The 24,587-nt window shown below is 43.8% G+C and overlaps 1 protein-coding gene across 6 annotated transcripts in view; it reads right to left on the bottom strand.

Annotated features, from left to right (window-relative positions):
• Positions 1-24,587, bottom strand: part of LOC144681248 (ankyrin-2-like) — an 866,008-nt gene that overhangs the window by 29,465 nt on the left and 811,956 nt on the right. For 4 of the 6 annotated variants that reach the window (XM_078542889.1, XM_078542897.1, XM_078542890.1 and 1 more), the window contains 2 exons: positions 9,674-9,965; positions 6,320-6,409 (listed from right to left, as the gene is read on the bottom strand). In XM_078542889.1, the coding sequence (XP_078399015.1) occupies positions 6,320-6,409; positions 9,674-9,965 (382 nt within the window). The remainder of the gene's footprint in view (positions 1-6,319; positions 6,410-9,673; positions 9,966-24,587) is intronic. The other 2 variants (XM_078542902.1, XM_078542892.1) reach the window with 1 other exon arrangement.

Below are 24,587 nucleotides of genomic sequence, written 5' to 3'. Positions count from 1 at the left end.
GGTGGCCAGGCTTTAGCAGCTATCGGGTTTTACACCAGCAGTTGTGAACCATGGATTAGAGTAAAATAGCATGATAACCAAGTGTAAATGCTTCATCTTTTCTCATTGCTTTTATGTATTCAATCTAGACATCTGTTCAGATAGCAGTTCTGAAATTTGTTTGTTTACTCAGGTAGTTTTATGGGCTCTTGGTTGCAATCCAACTGCCTAATCATTTTACAAGTGCTTCACATTATATATGCAGTTACTTTGAAGAGTCTGTTTGTTTACACAGGGTGTTTTATGGGCTATTCAACAGCTTCCAACTCATGATAGGTTTTGTGAGTTCTGGTCATAAAGTGGATAGTGGATGAGGGGGTAAACGATGAGGGTGAGGAGGTGAGTGGAGGGGTGAGGATGAGGAAGTGAGGGGGTGAGGGGATGAGGGGGCTGATTTCCTCAGAAGTCCTGGGCTGAGGCTTCTTGAGAACAGAAACAGGTCTTTTAACCTGCCTGCTCTGGACTTAGCCTGCCTCCATTCCTGCCTCAGGCCTGCCTCCTCTGGTGGCAGGCCCACCTTCAGGCCACTTCAGGCCTGGACCCCCAGAAGATCCTGTCTACCGGCAGTCCCGAAGTTAAGGTGAGACCACGGCGGGATTAGTCCCGCCTCCCAATTCCCACCTCCAACATGAAAATTTGGCCCAAATCTTCCACAAAACAAGGGGGCATTTTATAGCGCAATTGATTTATTCTTGCATTAAAAAATATTCCTTTGTCCATTTAAGAGTGGCAACCTGCTGCAGTTTTATTAATACAGTTGAAAATGGGTTTATTGCAAAAAAAAACATTTTTTTTACTGCATGTCGAGTGTGCCTAATCTAAGTTTAAGTAATTGAAAATTACTTAAAAAAATTTTTTACAGAACCATTTGCTAGCTTCATTGTTGTATAGTAGCCAGTTTTTTAGTAAATTAAACATGTTTTATAATATTTAGAAATTATGAAAAGGTGCGTACTAGTTCCTTTACATCTAAAAAACCTTAAATTGAACAGCCTCCTTAAAAGTGGCAGAAGGGTCTAGTTAGCAGAAGTTCGCCAAGGTGAGAAATTCAATTGGGGGTGTCATCAGTTTTGCAGTAGGTGTTGGCTATAATCGCAATGCTTTTAAACTAGCGCAAAACATTGCTGAAATTTGATTTGCGCTGAACGTAAAATTGCTTTTACAATTTGCCAATCTTTGGCTGATTTTGGATGAATTGTACTGGGAAAAGAAATGCAACCTTGCAGAAACTTGAGGCCTATATCTTTACTAAATCCCATTATGCAATAGATCCTGTTTTGATTTGGGGGAGAAATTCATTTGTGCCTTAAAAATACTTCAAATTTTCTTTGTCATTCAGGGTTTCATAAGACAATATTAAATAGTTGTCAGAATTTTCTAATAGTATTAATAACACATGGAAACACCCTCCTTTCCATGAGAACAGGGCAAATATTTGCCCTTTAATTTAACGATACGATGAAGGGAACAGTGAGAATCTTAAAAATCTCTATTTTAAAAAAAATGGGTCCAGAACTTCCATTCCCTGGGGTGTTGTACCTCTGAGGCACCCTAGAAGATGCGCTGGGGGACCCCTGGAAGTCCCCGTGCAAGAGCTACACAGGAATTGACCGGGAAGTTTAAGCTTCCAATGGACGACTAGCCTGCACTGGGAACAATCCAATACTCCAAATTAAATTGGAGACTTTGGATGGTTCTGACTCTCTTAGCAGAATAGTTACGCAGGAAAAGAAAGAAGGGTTAAAACCCCTTTGAAATCCTGGGTAATAATGGTACTGACCCCACCGACTCCAATCCCACTGGACCTCCCAACTATGCCCCCCAACCCCCAACTATCCTCCCAACCCGACTACCCTTGCAACACCCTAACTATTCTTCCGACACCCCGACTACCCTCCCAACCCCCAACTAACCTCTCACCCCACTGACTATCCACCTGACCACCCTCCTGACACCCCGACTACCCAGCCACCCCCCTGACAGCCCTCCCGATCCCCCTGACTACCCCCCACTCCCTGACTATCCTCCCCACCCCCCAACTGCCCCCCTGACCCCACTACTTTCTGGCTACCCACCCGACTGCCTTAGCCGCCCACCCCCGACCACCCGGGCCCCCTCCCCCTGACCACCCGACTCTCCCCCTTCACCTGACTACCCGAACCAACTTATCTTACACACTTACCATCTTCCTGGTTTCTCAAAGTGGCTGGGACCTTTAAACTTACCTGATTTATGGCAGCTAGTACCATTAAAAGGGGGAATGGCTTCATTTCCCCAGATGCTGCTGCCCTGCACTAGAAGAACTCAAGAACCAGTCTATGCTACTCATCTTTAAGCAGGCCCGGGTCAGAAGTCTGGGTGAGAAATCTGCACTAAGATAAATTAAAAGGAGCCGAGTGGCAATCCAATGGTGATTGCTACTGCTCGAAAGTTATGGCCTATGTATTTCTTTCTCCAATTTTTAGATCTTTACTACTGCCATTTCTGAAGAACTGGACACCAGTCACCACCATTGATATCATTGATAATGATAGGTAGCATATTATTCAAATGGAGAGAGATTGCAGAACTCTGAGGTATAGAGGGCTCTGGGTGTCCTGGTATATGACACACAAAAAGTTAGAATGCAGGTACAGCAAGCGATTAGGAAGGCAAATGGAATGTTGTTGTTTATTGCAATGGGAATGGAATATAAAAGGGAGTGATGTTTTGCTATAGTTGTATAGGGCATTGGAGAGACCACATCTGGAGTACTGTGTACAGTTTTGGGCTCCTTATTTAAGAAAGGGCCTAACTGCATTAAAAGCAGCTCAGAGAACATTCACTTGACTGATTTCTGAGATGAGGGGGTGAGCTTATGAGGAAAGGTTGGGCCTTTTTTAGTTTAAAAGAATGAGAGGTGATCTTACTGAAACATATAAAATCCTGAGGGGGCTTGATAGAGTGGATGCTGAAAGGGTGATTCCCTTTGTGGAAGATGCCAGAACTAGGGGACATAGTTTAAGAATAAGGGGGCTCCCATTTAAGGTGGAGATGAGGAGAATTATTTTTCTTCCAGAGGGTTGTGAATCTGTGGAACTCCCTTCCCCAGAGAATGGAGGAGGCAGGGTCATTGAATATTTTTAAGCTAGGGATAGATAGATTCTTGACTAATAAGGGAGTCAAATGGTATTGGGGGTAGGTGGGAATGTGGGGTTGAGGCCACAATTAGATTAGCCACAAACTTATTGGCTGATGGAGCAGGCTTGAGGGACCGAATGGCCTACTCCTGGCTCCTAATTCGTATTTGTATATCAATGTTGTCATCAGGGCCACTGGTTTAAAATAAGTCAAATTAATTTTTATTCCGTGGAATTCTGAGCTTTCTACTGGTGTTTTGTGGATTGCATACAGTGATTCTGTATGGCTTTAACTAATTCCATTGATCTATTGGTAACTGCATAAGCTAACATCTATTTTTATTAAATGGGATTTTCTGCAGTTTTGCAAAATACATTCTACAACTTGTCCTTCTTTTCATTATAACTGTAATTCCCACAATTATCAATGCCACTTCAACACACCCAACAAAAAGCCAGATGATTGTTTTGGGTGCAATTGATAAATTCCTGCATTAAATAGGGTTCATCCAATATATTACTGCAGGTGCACCATTTTGCAACCTACCTAGAGTTGGGAATGTACACCTTGAGCATGGTAGAGGAGGTGTCAGCTGTGGCTCAGTTCATAGCACCCTCGCCTTTGAATCAGAGGGTTGTGGGTTCATGTCCCACTCCCGGAAACCAAGAACTGTGATTGTACTCCAACGAGTTGCAATCTGTGACTGTTGATAACTCAAAAGAGTTTGAGCATGGCAGACAGGCTTAAATATCATTGAGGGCTCGTTTTCAGGCTTGTACTTACCTGTTAGGAGTTCAATCCCCGACAAATGCAGCCATTAGTGCACCTGTAATTTATTTGTTAACAACCAATATCAATGTAGTAGAAAATTCCAAGCTGCTTTGTGGGACTGGATGGGATGTTAGAGCACAATTTGGAGAGGTGGCCAAGAGCATAGAGAAGAGGGAGGTTTTGAGGAAAATTTTGAAAGGTGGAGAGAGATGGAGAAAAGTGGAGGGGGTCAGTAAGAGAATTCCTGAGTTAAAGAATATGAAGGCTCCATCATTATGGTGGCAAAGACAAAACACAGTAGACCATAACTGTAGCGAGTGTGGGGTGTGGGCTTGACTCTAGGGCTGGAAATAAGTTATAAATAGGGTGAGGCAAAACTGTAGGGATTTGCAGATGAGGGTGAGGACTTTATGCCAGTGCACTAGGTGCTGAAGAACCAGTGGAGGTTGGCTCGAAGAATCAGCCAAGATGTGCTTGGAACTTAGTGCGTGATGTAATGTAAGGAGTGAAGTTTTGGACAAGTTTGGGTTTGTGTAAGGAGGAGCTGGCGAGACTATTAAAAAAGCAACGGTAAAATCAAGCCTCAAGGTGATGAAGATATGGATGAGCGTCACAATGCTGGTGAGGGTAAAATAAAGACAGTGGCGAGTGAAGGTGAAATAGGCTGCCCTGATTTTTGAGTGGGTGTGGGATTGGATGTACAAGGGATATTCTTACTTACTGATGTTTTTATTTCCCCATCCACAAACAAAAAGTTTGAAATGCTGAATGGAAGTCACAGGAACAACAAATATTCAATGGCACAAGGAATAGTAATAGCTTAAAAAGTGACAGAATAAAGAATGATGGAATAAATTTTCCTTTGTCATTCTTTTTAGCAAAACTTGGATGTGAATGTGAAATCGTGCTCTGCACTTTATCTACATTTTCTGGTGAAATTAGCAGAGGAAAATATATCTGAATGAAATTATCCGAATGGGTTGATGTTATTTTTGCTAGCAAATCCATAAGAGTGATGACCCTGTGGCCAAGCGCTCCCAATGCGGAGTGGAACTCACAGGAAAGTCACAGACCCAGTGTCCAATTTTGCTTCTATTTATATTGGTTGAGAATTTGCTGAAAAAAATAATGACATGTGAACAATGTATATCCTTATTAAAGGGCAAATCAGCGAGCAACTTGTGGTAAGGAACAAATATGTCATGAATTGCAAATCCCCACCAACTATGGAGTTTAATTCCTTCAGGTTGAGTTTTGTTGGAGATTTTAAAAAATGTCACAGTTTTAAAAAACTGACTATATCCTTTCTACCTCTTTTTCTCTGTTTCTTAATTCCAACCTTTCCCCCCTCTTTTTATTTCTCTTCTTATGCCTGATTTGACATTAACTCCATCCACTCTAATTAAAACTCTTTCTCAGTCTTTTGTCTGTTTATTTCTCAATTCTTTAACCTCATTGGCTAAGGATACACTGTTTGTCCCATTGTTCACCAGGGTTGAAGAAATTGCCATTGCTACGTTATTAACATCTTGCACTTCCAGCAACTTATAGGGCAAAAAAAAACTTTGAGCTGAAAGGTGCAGGAAGAAATCTAACTAACAGGGCTTGCAAAATGCCTCCAACAAATTCTAGGCCATGAATTGATTTAGTTATCAAAAATAAAAGGTCGCATCCATCAGGAAAGGCAGTTACTGTGTAAAAATTAGAGGATGTACAAGTTCTGAAAATTGGTTCAGTTAATGAATAAAACTGGTGGGTGCAGAAGGATCCTCCAACATCACCCTGCCCTCCAGCCCTGTCATCTCCTTTCATCCTCCTCCAGCATGCCAATGAAAGATAAGGTGACATGTTATATAAATATAGACCATTACTATTCAGTGCAAACAAAGTAGAGAGATTTTTGAGACTTTTAAAAAATATATATAGTACAACAACTCCTGTAAAGCTGTTGATACATATTCAGACTTGATGCCACTACCTGACAATCCATTGTTCTTGCCTTCTCCTGATGGGTTACATTTGCGAGACTAACTGGGGTCAGTCAATCATAAATCCAAGAATAGATGTATTTTATGAAATCACAAACACAGCAAATTTCAAATGAAAATAAAAATGATCAATTGCAGTGAATGTTTAAAAGACACACTGTTCAAACAATAGTGAAAAGAAATCATACGCAAGGAGTTCTCTTCCTTTGGTAAACTACTTTATGTGAAAATTCCAACAAAATGCTAAGAACCACAACTATTCACACCATGCCACAAATCCTAGCATGCATCAGTGCAGAAAAATTGATACTGCTAATTCCATGCACAAAAAAAGTTTGATCTAAATTGAAAACTAGCACATTCTATACTTGATCAAAGACCAGCATTCCAGTGTTGGGTACCTGAATGATCACCCGTCGGCGAATGACCCTGGTAGTTACTGTCTCCTCATCAGAACTGCTTTCAAGGGCCCCCAGCTCTTCTGCTATCTCCTAGTGAAGGCAGTCAAGGAGACAGGATTGCAAAGCTGGCAGACTGAAGCCCCACACTATTATTCACCAGAAAGGTTTATTCTTTTCAAGCTACCCTTTTGCTTTAACCTACTAGCTTTTCATAAGGAATTATTTCATGTAATCTATGAGTTCACAATGAAAATGTTGGACTTCTGGTTGTAGTATATTTACTTTCCCTCATCTGACACCTATCACATCACATTATTGACACTGTAGAATGCTCTGAGGATAGGAAAGGGTTTATACAAATGCAAGTTCTTTCTTAAGGGTATTATAAGGTTAAAATTGTTACTAGTGCCTATGGAGTAAAACATGAACTTTTTTCTTAAAACAAAAAACGCTGAAAACTGCTTTACTGTCTGAAGGTTTCATGTCTTTACAGATAACATTTAAAACTTTTAAATGTTTCTTTCCTTTCCAGATCTCTTTCACAGCAAGTGTCTACTACAAGTGACCAGCTCCAAAGCTTCCACCTGTACTATTCTAAACAGACCAGTCTGAGGTGTACAAGAGTGGACTGGGGACAACATTCTCACTGAGGTTCCTTTCATCTATGTGAGAAGGTAGCCTATGTCACATGTTTCTTTCACAATGATGCAGCTAAAATAAGAACCAGTGGCAACCAATATTACTATGCAAATCTATTGCACCAATAAGCCACCACTTTTCAATAACTTCTAATGGGGATTAAATTCGGATTAAACAGGCATGTTTAGGTTTCTAGTTAGTAAAGAGACAGCCTGTTTTAAATGAAAACCATTTTACAGCAGGAACAATTTTCTGTTGCAACAGCATACAAGCATTGTTCTCCTAAAAAGAGTGGATGTTGTTGCAAACATCTGGTTCATTTGTTTTAATATATAATTTTTAGTTTTAGGAATTAAAGTTTAACTGTAGAAAATGGGATAAATACAATTAAAGCCTCCAACTTAAAATGTTGGAGCCATGTTGTTTTAGGAGGTTAACAGCTAAAAAGGTAAGATCATAAAACAGATGGGCTTACTTAGCTGGGGAACTGGGGATGTGATGTCTACACTGCTTGCAAAGAAGTGCAGTCCAGGGAGGTGCTTTTGTTTTGGGAGTTACAGCTAAATTAGTCTAAAAGCATTCAGGGAACCTTGAAAGGTTATAAAGTGCAATTACTTCATCAGTTCAAAAGGAAGAAGTTGTAAATGAGATATAATTAGCCTAACGGTTGGTTTGAGGATAGCCCACAGCAGGCTACATTATCATGGAGATGGGTGCATCTTAGGAAAGCTCTATGGTTTCAATTTATCTAGGTGTTTGTTGAGAGAAGTTTTTAGTTGCAGTTTGGACCGCGTGTGGTTTGCAGCTCATTGAGAGATCCTCCAAAATAAATGACAGTTAGTTAGACCTGCACTGTAATTAGAGTAGAACCTTAACTTCATCATTGACTATGTGGAAGGCAGATGAGTCTTAATCTCAGTTTGAATTTTGTGAGGGACAGAAGATGGAAGATTGCCTAGTTTGAAGCCAGTGGGAAACTCTACAGTAGAAGACGTCACACTGACTTATTGCCAAAGAAGATAATCAGCAGATTATCTTGGAAATATTGGAAAAGTAACCAAAACAAAGGAATGCGGCCCCAATTCTATTTTCCTGCCTATCCCCTCTACTGCTTGACTCATTTGTCAATCAAGAATCTATCTAACATAACCTTAAAAATATTCAATGACTTCTCTTCCACTGCTCTCTGGGGGAAGAGAATTTCACAGACTCGCAACACTCTAAAATGGAAGTTTTATCTCTGAGAATAGCTGGAGCTGTGGAAAACTCTCCAGAGGACTTTGTCATACTTATGGATGGTCCCTACAGAAGTAAATAACTTTAAGATTGATGTGTCTTATAAGAGAATTCTTGGGGGAAGTAAAAAGTAAATCTGAGTGCATAACATATGTAGTTATAAACCATATTGCTAAGTTAATGATAGTTGTTTTGTTTAATTCTTTTACGTACTGGGTTTTGCTTCATTTTTAAAAAAAAGGGAAATCTTGTGGCGTGGTTCTAATGGTTAAAACAAGGTGTTCGGATTTCTTACTAAATATTTATTGTCCATAACTATATCGTAATAACATGACCTCACTAAGATTACTATTCTTACATTATAAACTGGTCTGCCGAAAAAACGGTTGAGAAAAGCACTTTGAAATAAATTACAGTTACTGACAGTATCCTATGTCTGAGTCTATCCTGGCAGAACCTCATTACCACCCAAGGAAACAGTTTCTTACCAGCAAAAACAACCTGCATTTATAAAATGTTCTTATCATAATAAAACATCCCAAGGTGCTTCACAGAAGCATAATCAGACAAAAAATTGAGACTGAACCAAAGAAGCAGACAAACAGGTGACAAAAAGCCTTGTGGAGATGATATGTTTCAAAGAGGGTCTTACATGAAAACAGAGAGGAAGAGATGTTTAGGATGGGAATTCCAGCACTTTGGGCTTAGGCAGTTGAAGGTACCATCCTTAATACTGTGGGTGAAAGCAGATTGGGATAGAAAGAAGCCAGATTTGGAGGAACACAGTGATTTTGAAGGGTTGTAGGGCTGGAGGAGGTTATAGAAAGAGAGATGGGTAAGTCTACAGAGAGATATGGACATGAGGATAAGAATTCCAATAGGGAGGTATTTGGGGGCTGGGAGCCAATATAAGTCAGCGAGCACAGGGATGATGAGTGAAAGGAGCTTGGTGCGAGTTAGGATTCGGGCAGCAGTGTTTTGGGTGAACTCAACTTTATTGAGGGTCGAAGATGGAAGACTGCCCAGGAGGGCATTGGAAGATCTCCATATGAGGTTAAGATCAGAAAGCTAGTGTAGCAATAACTATTAAGTAAAGTGTAGCTATCAGTGGGTGAAAGATCAATCAGTAACAGCAATAAAACTGCTATTTGGTATTGCTGCGAGAAGTCACATTCATTCCTCTTTTATTAGATACTTCTATTACTATTACTATTAGTTGTTCAGTTCAGATTCTGGAAGCCCAAAGCTGGCTCCCTGTGTTTGTACTTGTGAATTTTTGTAAACCCCATATTTCATGGATCTATGACTCTGAGAAAAGGGAATGAGGTTTAGTCATTTAAGTGCACAAAGCCTAGTCATAGACACTGGTCTTTCAGAACCTGAATTAAACAAGTGCCAATATAAAAATGATAGTTTTTCCTCACATCATGATCTTTTCATATGAAAAAAATTGTTCAGTACATTAAGTTACAATCTTACCTTTTCTAGTGATTGTTCCTCAAAGGCTTTTTTAGTGGTCTCTGGCTGCTCCTCCGTTGTTTCCACTATAGTGGGGCCGATTGTCCGGGGAGCTTGCAACCCCTCACAAACTTGAACTTCATCAGGCTCCTGTACAATGGGACTTTGTTCCTCTATCCTCAGCGTTACCATCTCTTCAGGCTGCTCAAATTCCTCTTTCTCCTGGACATCACACTTTTCTAGCTCCTCACATTTTTCTCTAAGAAAATCAATGAGTGCCCCACCAGACGCTGCAGTCTCTTGCTTCCTCACTCTGTCCGAAAGAATTTTCATATCATGGAAGTGTTACAAACATTTGACTATTATTAATTACAGCTAAAGATTAATTTTGAAGCTCTTTTCTGTCCCTCATTAGTTTGAATTTCTGCAGACTAAGCTCATCCTATAGTGGCAAAAACTTTAAAGATGCAGAAATTAATATTCTACTGATGTATCAATGTTCTACCCAATGCAAACTTTCAAAATCACCTTCACTGTGCACTTGAGATGATTTCCAAAATGACTGTCAGTAAAAGCACAAATACAATCAAAATCAAATCACTCAAAGCAACAATTTTCAGTATAATCTGGTTACTTCTGATCAAATTCCAGCAACAATTGCTAAGAAAAATTTCTAGAGTCCTGCAACTGAAAGTTTCTTTGAAGGGGGCTCATTCTGGCATTCCAAACATAAATAGTTCGCACTTTGAAACACCAAGTGTTAACGTGCCTGACATTCATCACAATTGCATTCTTCCGCATGAGAAAAGATTCTTTTGCTGAAGCTGACATTTATTAGAAGTGATATTTCCCCTCTTAAGTCAACAAAGAGCTCAGATAAGCAAACTGATCCTGGCCGCCACGTATGTCAATAGGAGACTTTCACCAACTCTGCCAGTTGAGCGGCTTGGCATGCCCCTTTATTTCTTTCTCTTCAATGGAGAGTCATTTTGACTTAAAAATGGAAAATGCTGGAAATACTCAGTAGGTCAGGCAGCATGTGAGGGAAAAAAACATTGGTCTAAATCTTCTAGTCAGTGACAATGCTGGTTTTCTGCACCCCAACAGAACTACCCATTTTCAGACAGGACTTTTGATACTGGCTGGAGCAGAAATGGGCCAGTGCAAGTCCAGCAGAGTCAAAGGAGGAAGTGGAGACACCCTCTTTCAATGGCACTAGCTGCTGTATTCAGGTAAGTTTTCAAAGGTCCCCAGTCTTCTAATGTATGAGTGCGGGTTAGTGAATGGGTGAGTGAGTGGATGATTGAGTGGCTGGCTGAATGAGGGGGTGGGTGAGTGGGTAGGCAGGTGTGAGTGGGTAGGTGGGTGTGAGGTTTTTTCTTTTACTCATTCATTCATGGGATGTAGGATTCGCTGGCTGGGCCAGCATTAATTGCCCATCCCTAATTGCCCTTGAGAAGTTGGTGGTAAGCTGCATTCTTGAACTGCTGCAGTCCATGTGGTGTAGGTATACCTGCAGTGCTGTTAGGAGGGGAGTTCCTGGATTTTGACCCAGCGACAGTGAAGGAACAGCGATATATTTCCAGGTCAGGATGATGAGTGACTTGCAGGGTAACTTCTAGGTGGTGGTGGTCCCATCTATCTGCTGCTCTTGCCCTTCTAGATGGTAGTGCTCGTGGGTTTGGAAGGTGCTGTTGAAGGATCCTTGGTGCATTCCTGCAGTGCATCTTGTAGATGGTATACACTGCTGCTACTGTGTATCAGTGGTGGAGGGCGTGAATGTTTGTGGATGCGTTGCCAATCAAGTGGGCTGCTTTGTCCTGGATGGTGTCAAGCTTCTTGAGTGTGGTGGGAGCTGCACTCATCCAGGCAAGTGGGGAGTATTCCATCACACTCCTGACTTATGCCTTGGAGTTGGTGGACCGGCTTTGTGGAGTCAGGTGGTGAGTTACTCGTCGCAGAATTCTTAGCCTGTGGCCTGCTCTTGTAGCCACAGTATTTATATGGCTAGTCCACTTCAGTTTCTGGTCAATGGTAACCACCACGATGTTGCTAGTGGAGGATTCAGTGGTGGTAATGCCACTGGACGTCAAGGGGCAATGGTTAGATTCTCTCTTGTTGGAGATGGTCATTGCCTGGCACTTGTATGGCATGAAAGTTATTTACCACTTGTCAGCCCAAGCCTGGATATTGTCTAGGTCTTGCTGCATTTGGACATGGACTGCTTCAGTATCTGAGGCGTCGCGAATGGTGCTGAACATTGTGCAGTCATCAATGAACATCCCCACTTCTAACCTTATGACGGAAGGAAAGTCATTGATGAAGCATCTGAAGATGGTTGGGCCGAGGACACTACCCTGATGAACTCCTGCAGTGATGTCCTAGAGCTGAGATGACTGACTTCCGAAAACCACACCCATTTTCCTTTGTGCTAGGTATGACTCCAACCAGTGGAGACTTTTCCCCCCGATTCCCATTGACTCCAATTTTGCTAGGGCTCCTTGATGCCATACTCTGTCAAAAGCTGCCTTGATGTCAAGAGCAGTTGCTCTCACCTCACCTTGAGAGTTCAGCTCTTTTGTTCATGTTTGAACCAAGGCTGCAATGAGGTCAGGAGCTGAGTGGCCCTGACGGAACCCAAACTGGGCATCAGTGAGCAGGTTATTGCGAAGCAAGTGTCACTTGATAGCACTGTTGATGACCTCTTCCATTACTTTACTGATGATTGAGAGTAGACTGATGGGGTGGTAATTGGCCGAGTTGAATTTGTCCTGCTTTTTGTGTACAGGACATACCTGGGCAATTTTCCACATTGCCGGGTGGATGCCAGGGTTGTACCTGTACTGGAACAGCTTGGCTAGGGGGCATGGCAAGTTCTGGAGCACAAGTCTTCAGTGCTATTGCCAGAATATTGTCAGGCCCCATAGCCTTTGCACTAGACAGTGCCTTCAGCCGTTTCTTGGTAACACGTGGAATGGATCGAATTGGCTGAAGACTGGCATCTGTGATGCTGGGGACCTCCAGAGGAGGCTGAGATGGGTCACCCACTCGGCACTTCTGGCTGAAGATTTTAGCAAATGCTTCAGCCTTATCTTTTGCACTGATGTGCTGGGCTTCCCCATCATTGAGGGGGTATTTGTGCAGCCTCCTCCTCCTCCAGTGAGTTGTTTAATTGTACACCACCATTCACGACTGGATGTGGCAGGTCAGCAGAGCTTCGATCTGATCCGTTGGCTGTGGGATCGCTTAGTGCTGTCTATCACTTGCTGCTTATGCTGTTTGGCACGCAATTAGCCCTGTGTTATAGCTTCACCAGGTTGACACCTCATTTTTAGGTGTGTCTGGTGCTGCTGCAGGCATACCCTCCTGCACTCTTCATTGAACCAAGGTTGAACCCCTGGCTTGATGGTAATGGTAGAGTGGGGGATATGCCAGGCCATGAGGTTACAGATTATGTTCGAGTACAATTCTGCTGCTGTTGATGGCCCACAGTGCCTCGTGGATGCCCAGTTTTGAGTTGCTAGATCTGTTCGCAATCTATCCCATTTAACACGGTGATTGTGCAACACAATAATGGAGGGTATCCTCAATGTGAAGGCAGGACTTCAACTCCGCAAGGACTGCACGGTGGTCACTCCTACTGACACTGTCTTGGGCAGATGCATCTGCGGCAGGCAGGCTGATGATGATGTCAAGTATGTTTTTACCTCTTGTTGGTTCCCTCACTACCTGCTGCAGACCCAGTCCAGCAGCTATGTCCTTTAGGACTCGGCCAGCTCAGAGTGGGTAGGTGGGTGTGAGTGGGTAGGTGGGTGCGAGTGGGTAGGTGGGTGTGAGTGGGTAGGTGAGTGTGAGTGGGTAGGTGGGTGCGAGTGGGTAGGTGGGTGCGTGAGTGGTTGGATGAGTGAGTGAGTGAGTGAGTGGGTTAGGTGTGGTTGGGTCAAGTAGGCAGTGGTCAGGGGAATAGGTAGCCGGGTTATGGAAGTGGTCGGGTCAGTCTGGGCGGTGGTGGTGGGAGAGAGAGTCGGGTCAGCAGTAAGTAGTGATTGCATGACCAATTGTGGTGTTCAGTTCAGTTATGCTGGTTAATCTCAGAGTTAGGCCAGGTATTAACTAACGTAATATTTCCTGGGTAAGTATACAAGTAACTCCCGCCAGTCTGGCCCAAGACTCTGACCCTGAGCTTAGTTTCAGAGACATTCATGGAGGGTCCTGGACAGTGGAAATCAGTGCATAAGAAGTTTAAACTTCCTGAGCAATTACAGCGCATGGGCGTGTGCCAGGACGTCCGCAGGGTCCTTATGCATAACACAGATTTAAATCCAGATTTTGCTGCCGCGGTCAATGGAAGATTTAGGCTATTAACTCTTGCCAGATTGCTGACTCTTTCCAGCATTTCATGTTTACATTTCATGTTTCCAGAATCCACAGTATTTTGTTTTTGATTTTGACTCCTCAGTTGTCCTGTCTTTTGAGCTCAGTTGAGACTATGGGTGGGATTCTCCAGCCCCGCCCATCGCTGGGATCATCCAGTCCTGCCGAAAGTCAATGGGCTTTTGTCTGGGCCACTGAACCTTCCGCAGAGGCTCCCGCCACAACAGGGCTGGAAAATTGCGGTCCACAGCTCCAATTTCAATCGTGCCTGCCAATTGGGAAGGATGCAAGCATGGGATTAAAATGTTGGCTCGGTGCTGTCCATTTTCTTCCTGCAGCCCCAGAGATTTTGGAGACCAAAAGGATACTGCAGTGCCCAATGGTGTAATTTGAACTCTGGCTCTAGGTGAACTGTGAAATCTGAGAGGCCTGAGAGCCACCAGTGAGAGCTGACAGTGAGCCTGAAACACAAAAAGTTAGCATGCAGGGACAGATAGCAATTAGGGAGGCAAATGGAATGCTGGCCTTTAAAGCAAGGGAGAATGGAGTCTAACAGTAGCGAAGTCTTGCTACAACTGTACAGACATTGGTGAGACCACACCCAGAGTGTACAGTTTTGGTCTCCTTAAGGAGGGACATAGTTACATTGGAAGCAGTTCAGAGAGCTGATTCCTGGGATGAAGGGGTTGTCTTACGAGGAAAGTTTGAACAGGTTGGGTCGATACACATCGGGGTTCAGAAGAATGAGAGGTGATCTTATTGAAACGGATAAGATTCTGAGGGGGCTTAACAGGACTGATGCTGAGATGGTGTTTCCCATTGCGGGGGAATCCAGAACTGTTGGATTCAATTTCAAAGTAAGGGATCTCCCATTTAAGGTGGAGATGTGGAGGAATTTCTTCATACAGAGGGTCGTTAGTGTTTGGGATTCTCTCCCCTTCGTGAGCAGTGGAGGCTGGATCACTGAATATATTCAAGGCTGAGTTTGACAGTTTTTTGATTGATAAAGGAGTTAAAGGTTATGGGGGCAGGCAGGAAAGAAAGTAGAGTTAAGGTCACATCAGATCAGCCATGATCTTACTGACTGGCACAGCAGGCTCGAGGGGCCAGATGGCCTACTTCTGCCCCTATTTCTTATGTTCTTATGAGCTTTTCAGGGTCAGAGGATGCTCAGGTAACTTCCTTTTTTAAAGTTTTCTCATGGGCTAAGTGGATTAAGATTGCCCCTTCTGGCTGCACATGAAATCCTTAGACTTCTGCTCAGGTTTCCTTTCCTCCCCAAGCATGATCACCAGGAATCCCATTCCTCAGCCCCGCACTTACATTGCTGGTGCTTGTTTCCTTGATTTCCTGGTGCCATCTTCCATTTGCTCTGACTTCCCACTTCTGGTCTCCACATTATCTTACCAGCTTCAGGTGGGAGTGAGCATTGGGACGTTTAAATAAGGGCAGCATATTGGTGTCAACTTGGGCTCTTCCTTCCTGCTGCATAGTCTGCGTACACCTCAGCCCTTGCCCGCATCCCCCACCCCCCCACTCCCCACTCCCCCCAAGGTTGACGTTGGGCTTTTCAGTTTGTTCCAAACCTATGTTTAAATACTCTAGTACAGCATATGTTTATATCATCGGACTTCTGCTAACTGTAAAGTTTTTTTTGTGTAGAACAGATTCTCTGCACATCAATTTGTGTTTTACTTTATGAACTGTCAAAAAGAAACTGATGGAAAGACCTGACTATAACAACTACAAATCATAGATCACTTTGGCTTAGAATTGCACTTGCTTTGCATTATAGTACTGAGGTTTAAACTGTTTCCTAATTTCCTAATTAACATTACTGTCTGTGATCCACCCTTTTAAAAAAAAAACAAGTCCTATAATCTGTGTCAAGCAGGCAAGGAAATAGTTTTGAGCTCAAATTTTCCTTACTGGCTTCAGAACAACTATTTTCTAAGTTGTCCCTACCGCCAGAGAGAAGCATGTGATGATAATGTAGAATCAAAATTTTGAGCTGTCCCTTTGAAAACTTCAGATTAGCAAAATACAAATGTCAGGAGAAGCCCAACAGATGAACAGCCACACTAACCAGAATGCGTTATGTAAAAATGTCAAAATTCTGAGTCCAGTTCTCACAATATTGTGCCATAACTGAAATATGATGCAAATCCGCTTTACCATCTTTTACTTGACGCTTTTTTGTTATGTCCTGAAGAACAGGAGGTCAATGTAGCTTAGCTGGGGCAGGTGGGCTAACCCATTTACTCCCTCCATAGGCAACTTCACACACCAGGAAACATTAGAAACTCAAACTCTCAGCTCATGGGGTCAAAGTATCTGGCGCCAATATTTAAACGCCAGCCAAAAACACACATTCCTTTCTGCAGCCCAGCTGTGTGGTCAGCAGTTCTGGAGATGGCTCCACGGAACAAGGCGAGTGTGCCAAGGTTTAGCCACAGCTCCCTGGTGACTTTAATTGGAGGTGCCCGCCAGCACCAGGAGGCTCTTTTTCCCAGGGATGGATCCAGCAGGTCCACTAATCTCACCTCACCAGCCTGGGAGGTGGTCGCAAAGGAGATCAGCTCCGTGGCCAACTGCCAGGGAAATGCCATCCAGTGCAGGAAGAGGATGAAAGATCTCACCGCACCGCCAGGGTAAGTCAACCTTCAGCACATTCAAACTCACACTCTCATCATGGCATTATGCACTCAAAGCGTCACACAGCTCAGGGATCTCACACAATATTAGTGGGCAAGATATCAGCATTGAAAGCCTATTCACCAGCATCTCAGCTATAATCCTGCACAAACAGCACCTTCACCCCTTACTGAAGGTGGGATGGGGTGGTGGGGCTCAGCGCACACAGCAGGCATGCATGCTTCCCAATCTTGTCTCCATCCCTTCTCATCAAATCCCATTCATTTGTCTTCATGCAGGACAAGTTTACCCACACCAAGAGGGAGAGATCCCAACTGGAGGAGGGAGGGCTGACATACAGGAGCTCTCCAAATTCAAGGAGGATGCAGCTGAGTTGGCAGGGGAGAACAGAGATCGCTCCTGCGGGGAAGGCAAGATCAGCCTCACCCAGCAAGCCAGTATGGATGAGCCCTCCATGTGTTGATCACATCCTGACATTCTCAGAGAATGACATGCAGTGTTGTATTCAGCCTGTTCATAAACTAAATCTATCTTCTCTCTCTTACAGGCAGCAGCAGGTCCAGACAGACCAGCACAGGCAACAAAAGCCCCAGCCCTAGGCCACCTCAGAGGAAGATGGTGAGGATTCATTTGAAGAAGACCCATCACAGCGTTCACCTGTACCCTCCACCAGCGCAGAGACTCATACCCTGATGGGTCATGGTTCAGATCCAGCGTTCTGGCTGAGGTGCAACCTCAGATCTAGGTGAGCAAGGTGCCACCCCAGTTACTTGACATCTTAATCCCAGAGAGGTTGGAAGAGGATTGAGCACATCCAGGATACATTCAACCTTACCTAATGCACTCCTGCTATGTCTGATCTGGTATACTGATTATGCCTAACCTGCACTTTTGGAATGACTGGATGCCCTTTGGCCTGTTGGCCATGCCAATTGGAGAAAGCACATTAGAGGCTTTCATTGATCATCTTGCAGATATCCAGCAGCTGTGCTCCTGTCATGGTTGGCTGCATCTTCCACTCTCACATGAGGTGTCAGCTGTGGCTCAGTTCATAGCACCCTCGCCTTTGAATCAGAGGGTTGTGGGTTCATGTCCCACTCCTGGAAAACCAAGAACTGTGATTGTACTCAAAAGAAGTTGCAATCTGTGACTGTTGGTAACTCGAAAAGAGTTTCCACTCTCACATTCCTCTCTGTTAAAGCTCACATTGCTCCACTTCATTGTAAACCCAGTGACTCCTGCAGTCTCCTGTTAAAGCATTCCAAATGTCAGTGGCTCCAATTGCATCTTCTCAATAAACTCTTCCTGAGTTTTGTCAGCTCAGACTCTATTTCCACATTGTTACTCTAAGCAGTGTGAGCTTAGGGCCCCTGAGTCCAGCTGTGAGCTACTCCCACACTGCCTCAGCCCCCTCCCTTGCAGATTCATTTCCAGTTTCAATTTTAAACTGCGTCATAACTCTGGGGTTGCAAGATGGTTGTGCTGCATTTCTACTTTGAGACCAGCTTTGACCCTCCCCCTGTCAGAGTTGGGTCCTTCCGATCTTCCTGGAGCCTCACAATGTGCGGGTAGACCTCCCTCTGGTGATTCCCCAGCCTTCAGTAACCCTAGATCACATTGTCATTGTTGTGGAAATTCCTGCCCTCCCCTTCTTGAGGCTGTGTGCACGGTAACATACAGAGGTGATGCCTCCCTGCCCCCCAAGGAAAGTTTCGAGTACCGCCCTTTTATTATGTTTTCCCCATTTACAGGCTGCAGTTGCCTCCCCTGACCATTACCATCCCATCAGCAGCCCTGTACCAAGACAGGCACCTCACCACCACTAACTGTGAGACTATGACCACGCCCTGCACATCAAACTATGCCTCGCCCCCATTGAGCACAGAGGCCTTACCCCTCCCTGGAGCGGGAACACGGCATGTGTGCCATGAATAGCCCTGTAGCATGGCCCACAGAGCCCCAGGACTGCCTTTCGTCTCTCACCATGACTATGAGGTCCACAGAGCCCCAGGATTGCCTTTAATCTCTCAACGTGACTATGAGGTCCACAGAACCCCAGGATTGCCTTTAATCTCTCACCTCGACCTCTAGGCAATAGTCCAGGGACTACGACTGTCTACCACTCAGCTCTCTGGCTCCTCAATCAATGATCACCAGACCGTTTCCCTTTGCCCTCACTCCATGAGTCTCTGTGCAGCTGTGATAACCTGATGTGTAATATACCTTTAAGAAGAAGGTTATGAAGGAAGATCACATGATCTTAGTATCCAATAGCAGAGTAGCACGGGCTACCTCTGTAGTTAGTAGTCAGTAGTTAGTCGCAGCAGTATGGCAGAGATCGAGTTTGAAGTGTAAGTACATGTTTAGTTGCTGCTGAGTACTTTTATCAATAAACACAGAGTTTCCACCTATGAAGTATTTGCTACTCAACTCTATCATTAGTACCAACTCGGCCACCCCTTACAACAAGCGTGCAAAAGGGATTCAACAAACTGGCGATTAGAATTTAACATATTGGCGACGAGGATTAAACAAGTTAAATAGACAAAATCAAGAGAAATGAAATCGGCATTGTAACTTGTACAGCAATTGTAAGTATAAGTTACGTTCAAATCGTCAAAGTAACTCCCTCACAGCACACCGCAATTCGGAAGAATTGATCCTTTCGATCGCGCAATGGACGATTGGTCCCACAACATTGAGCATCTCATGTTCTTTTTCCAAGCAAATGAGATTACGGAAGAAGAGAAGAGGCGGGTGATCCTCTTAAGTACATGTGGGAATAAAACTTATGGCTTGATTCGAAGTTTGATGGCACCAAGTGTCCCAGACAGGAGGAATTTTGATGAATTAGTGGACCTGATGAAGGGCCATTATGAACCAAAGCCCTCAGTAACGATGCAAAGGTTCAAGTTTAATTCAAGAATTAGAGCCCCGGGGGAGATAGCTGCAAGCTATGTAGCAAGCTTGAAGCAATGGATGGAGCACTGAGTTTTCTACATCCTTAAAAGATATGCTTAAAGATTGTTTAGTGTGCGGTGTGAATGAGGACACAATTCAGAAGCAATTGCTATCCGAAAGTTTGGATTTTAAGAAGGTGCTAGAGAAAGCACTGGCAATGGAAAGTGCAGTTAGAGATTCGAAAGCCATACAGGACGCACAAAACGGCACCGTCCTCCACATAGGGCGGGAAGCCCCAGCCAAAAAGGGCCCAAAATTGCAAGACTCTGCTGAGAGGCCGGAAACAGCCCCCGCTAGAAGGAAAATTAGAAAAAACGACTTAGCGGCGAAAATAAGGAGTAATATCAATAGAGGTGGAAGCAAACAATCTTTTAACAATTGGCACTTTAAAAAGATAGAATGTTTCTATTGTCATATAAATGGACACAAAGGCCAGGATTGGTACCTTGTCGGGTGGGCGTGGCGGGCAAGCCCGGGAGCGGCCACGAAGCTGACTGCGATTGGGCCCCGACATTGATTTCACGCTGGTTGGCCAATAAACGGCCAGCCAGCATGAAACGATTGCTACAATGCTCAGCGCTGCCAGGGTGGGGGCTGGAGAAGGGCGAGCGCTGAAGTTCGTGCATGAGCACAGGTGCGTGCAATGAAAGCCCCCTGAGGTACAGAGCTGCCTCAGGCAGCTGAAAATTTATAACATTAAAAATAAAAAAGTTAGCAATGTTAAAAACATGTCCCCGTGAGCAGGGGTATGTTATGAATGAATTTTAAAAAATTTCATTCAATTAGAACTTTAATGGCCTTGATAGGCCTGTTAATTGTCCGCAGGTGCACTGTCAACTCCCATGCTTGCCCGCTGACCAAAATATTGTACGAGTGCACGATAACATCGGGACGCTCGCCCAACGTCCTCGCCCGCCATTTTGTCGCTCGAGCAGGTCGGGCGCGTGCCTGCCCACTCAGCGCAAATTTCTGCCCAACCTTACAGTTGGCAGGCAAGCAAATCAGCCAGGCGGCCTTTGGATTTTTTATGAAACCTCATCCACGGGCGAGATGAGGTTTCCAACAGGAATTAAAAATAAAAATGTTTAAATCTCATTGATAACAAGTCCTTGCTCATGTGACAGTCACGAGGGGACATATTTTTTAACATTTTAAAATTCTTTATTTATGTTTTTAAAATTCTTCAGCTCCCTGAGGCAGCTCTGTGCCTTCAGGGCGCTGTCAGTGCACGTACCCACGTGCATGAGTAAACTTTGGCGCTCGCCCTCCTCCTGCCTGCATTCAGCAGCACTCAGCGTTGCAGCGTGCGATTCATGCTGGCTGGCCTGATCGCGGGCGGCAGTCAGTTTTGCGACCGCTCCCGGGCCTGCCCAATGAGATAAAAATCCTCCCTGCCCAGTGAGACAGTGTAGGGAAAGAGTCAAACAGACTTTTAAACAAAAGAAGAAAAGCAGTGAGATCTACAATGTAGAAGAGCCTGAAGCAACAGATTCAGATATTTATTCATTGTATAACTTGAAGGTTGGAAGAACAGAACCAATCTATGTAACAGTGAAAGTGAATGGTAGACGTGTTCGAATGGAAGTGGACACAGGAGTTTCCACTACAGTAATTGGGGAACATACCTTCAAATGTCTGAGTAGTGGGGAACATCAATTAAATTTGGAAGAAACAACTGCCTAATTAAAAACATACATGGGTGAAGACATTCAAGTCAAAGGCATAAATAAATAATTGTTTATTATGGGAGCCAATCGGTAAAGCTACCCTTGATGGTGGTAGCAGGTGAGTGGCCAAGCCTCCTGGGCTGAAACTGGCTAAAGGAAATTAAATTGGAATGGGCTGAAATTTTCCAATTAAGAGCAAGTGGGTTACCAAAAGTACGCCACAGTCTTCAAGGATGAACTCGGGAAGATCCAGGGGCTGCAGGCCAAAATTCATATGGATCCTGAGGCCACCCCCCCAATTCATGAAGGCCAGACCAGTACCTTATGCATTGAGAGAAAACGTCGACACCAAACTGGACAGACTAGAAAAAGTGGGCGTTATACAATCTGCGCAGTTCTCAGAATGCGCAGCGCCATAATTCCAGTTCTTAAACCCAACCAGAGCGTCCAGATTTGTGGAAACCACAAAATGACAGTTAATAAAGTAGCTAAGCTAGACAGACACCCCGTACCAAAAATCGAAGACCTGTATGCCAAGCTGGCAGGTGGAACCACCTACACGAAGCTTTATATGAGTCATGCTTATCAACAATTAGAGTTAGATAATGCCTCCCGGGAATTTGTCACAATTAATACCCAAAAAGGGTTGTACCAATACACTCGATTGCCTTTCAGCTTCTCTTCAGCTTGCGCCTTCTTCCAAAAAACAATGGAAAGCTTACTGTAGGGACTGCCCCAGGTTGGAGTCTATTTAGATGATGTTTGGGTGATGGGACTCACTGAAAAGGATCATTTCGCAAACTTAGATGTCTTAAAACATTTCTTGCAGGCCGGGGTGCCTTTAAAAAAAGAAAAGTGCACGTTCCCAGTGAGGGAGGTAATCTATTTGGGTCACCAGGTAGATTCACAGGGCCTCCAACCAGTTGAGGAGAAATTGAGAGCCATAAGAAAGGCACCTGCACAAAAGAACACTTCAGAACTCAAATCATTCCTAAGAATGATCAATTATTATGGGTGGTTCTTACCCAATTTGTCTTCAGAACTGGAACTCCTGCATTATTTACTCAAAAAGAACCAACATTGATCTTGGGAGGCACCCCAGAAAGAAATTTTCAATAAGGTCAAACAATTACTGCACCCGTCCAACCTATTCGTACATTATGACCAGAGAAAAGAATTGGTGTTGACTTGTGATGCATGGGAGCAGTGCCCTCCCATCAGATGGACGATGGCACGGAATGGCCTATAGGATACATATCAAGAACGCTGACCACAGCAGAAAAGGGATACTCACAGTTAGAAACAGAAGGCTTGTCCATCATCTTTGGTGTCAAGAAATTTCACCAGTATGTACACGGCTGCCATTTTACTATTGTTTCAGGCCTCAAGTCATTGCTAAGATTATTCAGCGTGGACAAGGCTATTCCACCCATAGCCCCAGCAAGAATTCAATGATGGGCTTTAATCCTGGCAGCATATGAGTATACTTTCGTACATTAGGCCTGGTAGTCAAATTGCAAATGCCGATGCACTTAGTCATTTGCCTTTACAAGAAAAGGATGTGAAAGTCCCAGCTCCATAAGAGCTTACTTTGTTATTACATTTCCTAGATTACTCGCTGGCATGCACTCGACAGATCAGAGCCTGGTTAAGTAGGGACCCAGTCCTATCACAAGTATGAGAACAAGTACTTCATGGTTGGTCACAAGAACCTGTGTCTGATGAAATGAAACAGTACTTCAACAGAAGGCATGAAATAACCAGCCAGGGTGGTATCCTATTGTGGGGAGCACAAGTGATAGTGCCTCCAAAGGGTAGAGAGCCATTGCTAATTGAAATACACAGCACTCGTCCAGGTATATCCCGAATGAAGACCATAGCTTGCAGCTACCTATGATGGCCTGGGATGGATGGTGACATAGAGAGTTTAGTGAAGAATTGTATGCAATGTCAACAACTGCAAAAGTTACCCTCAACAGCTCCATTACACCCTTGGGAATGGCCAGGAAGGCCATGGGTATGATTACACATTGACAATGTTGGACCTTTCCTGGGAACAATGTTTCTGCTCATTGTTGATGCCAACTCAAAATGGATGGACATATATGAGGTGAAATCACCAACGTCTTCTGCTACAATTGAGAGGTTATGTCAAAGTTTTGCCATTAACGGACTACCAGAAGTGGCCGTTTCTGATAACGGCATGGCATTTATGAGTGCTGAGTTTCTGCGGTTTTTCAGCCTCAACAGTATCATTTGTGAAAAAACTTCACCATACCATCCTTTCTCAAATGGATTGGCTGAAAGGGCAGTTCAAACATTCAAGGCAGGCATGAAGAAATTAACTGGAGATCCCATAATAACCAAGCTAGCATGCTTTCTTTTCCATTATAGGACTACCCCTCACACAACAACAGGTGTCACACCCGTGGAGTTACTGATGAAACGCCGTCTCAGGACGAGATTGAGCTTAATTATGCCAAATTTATGGGAGAAGGTGGAAAGGAGTCAGTGGAGTCAGAAATCTAGAAACAACTGGCATAGTCACGAGAGGAAATTAACTGTGGGAGAAACGATATACATGAAGAACTTTGGAGAAGGACCGAAGTGGTCAACGGGTGAAATAATTGCAGTGACTGGACCTCTATCTTAGCACGTGGAGGTGGAAGGCCAAGTCATACAGAGACATGTGGATCATCTAAGGAAAAGAGAAACAAATCACCAAGAAATGATTTCACCATTGTTCACAACCGGCTCAGCGTTTCCTGTTGAGAGAACTCAACCTAGAACAGACACATCTGTTGTTCCTTCAATGGTGGACAGTACAAATCTGCAGGAGCCCACCAAAGCACCTGATGTTTAGACAACTCCGGAAAAAGAGGTTCCTGACAAAGTATCTGAAGATGTGGAGCTGAGGTTCTCTACATGCATAAGGAAACCCCCAGAAACACTGAATTTGTAAATTACTTATCAGTGTAAATATTTCACTATTTTCAGAAAATTGTAATTGTAAATATAAAATGTATTTCTGAGTAAAGGGGGAGGGATGTGGTAATCTGATGTGTAATATACCTTTAAGAAGAATGTTATTAAGGAAGATCTCATGATCTTGGTATCCAATAGCAGAGTAGCGAGGGCTACCTCTGTAGTTAGTAGTCAGTAGCAGCAGTACTGTAGAGATAGAGTTTGAAGTGTAAGCACATGTTTAGTTGCTGCTGAGTACCTTTGTAAATAAACACAGAGTTTCCACCTATGAAGTGTCTGCTGCTCAACTCTAT

This window comes from Cetorhinus maximus, chromosome 1 (assembly GCF_964194155.1).
Source record: "Cetorhinus maximus chromosome 1, sCetMax3.hap1.1, whole genome shotgun sequence".
Classification (NCBI taxonomy): domain Eukaryota; kingdom Metazoa; phylum Chordata; class Chondrichthyes; order Lamniformes; family Cetorhinidae; genus Cetorhinus; species Cetorhinus maximus.
The sequence above is the reverse complement of the archived record's forward strand: the minus strand, read 5'-3'. Positions and strand labels throughout refer to the sequence as shown.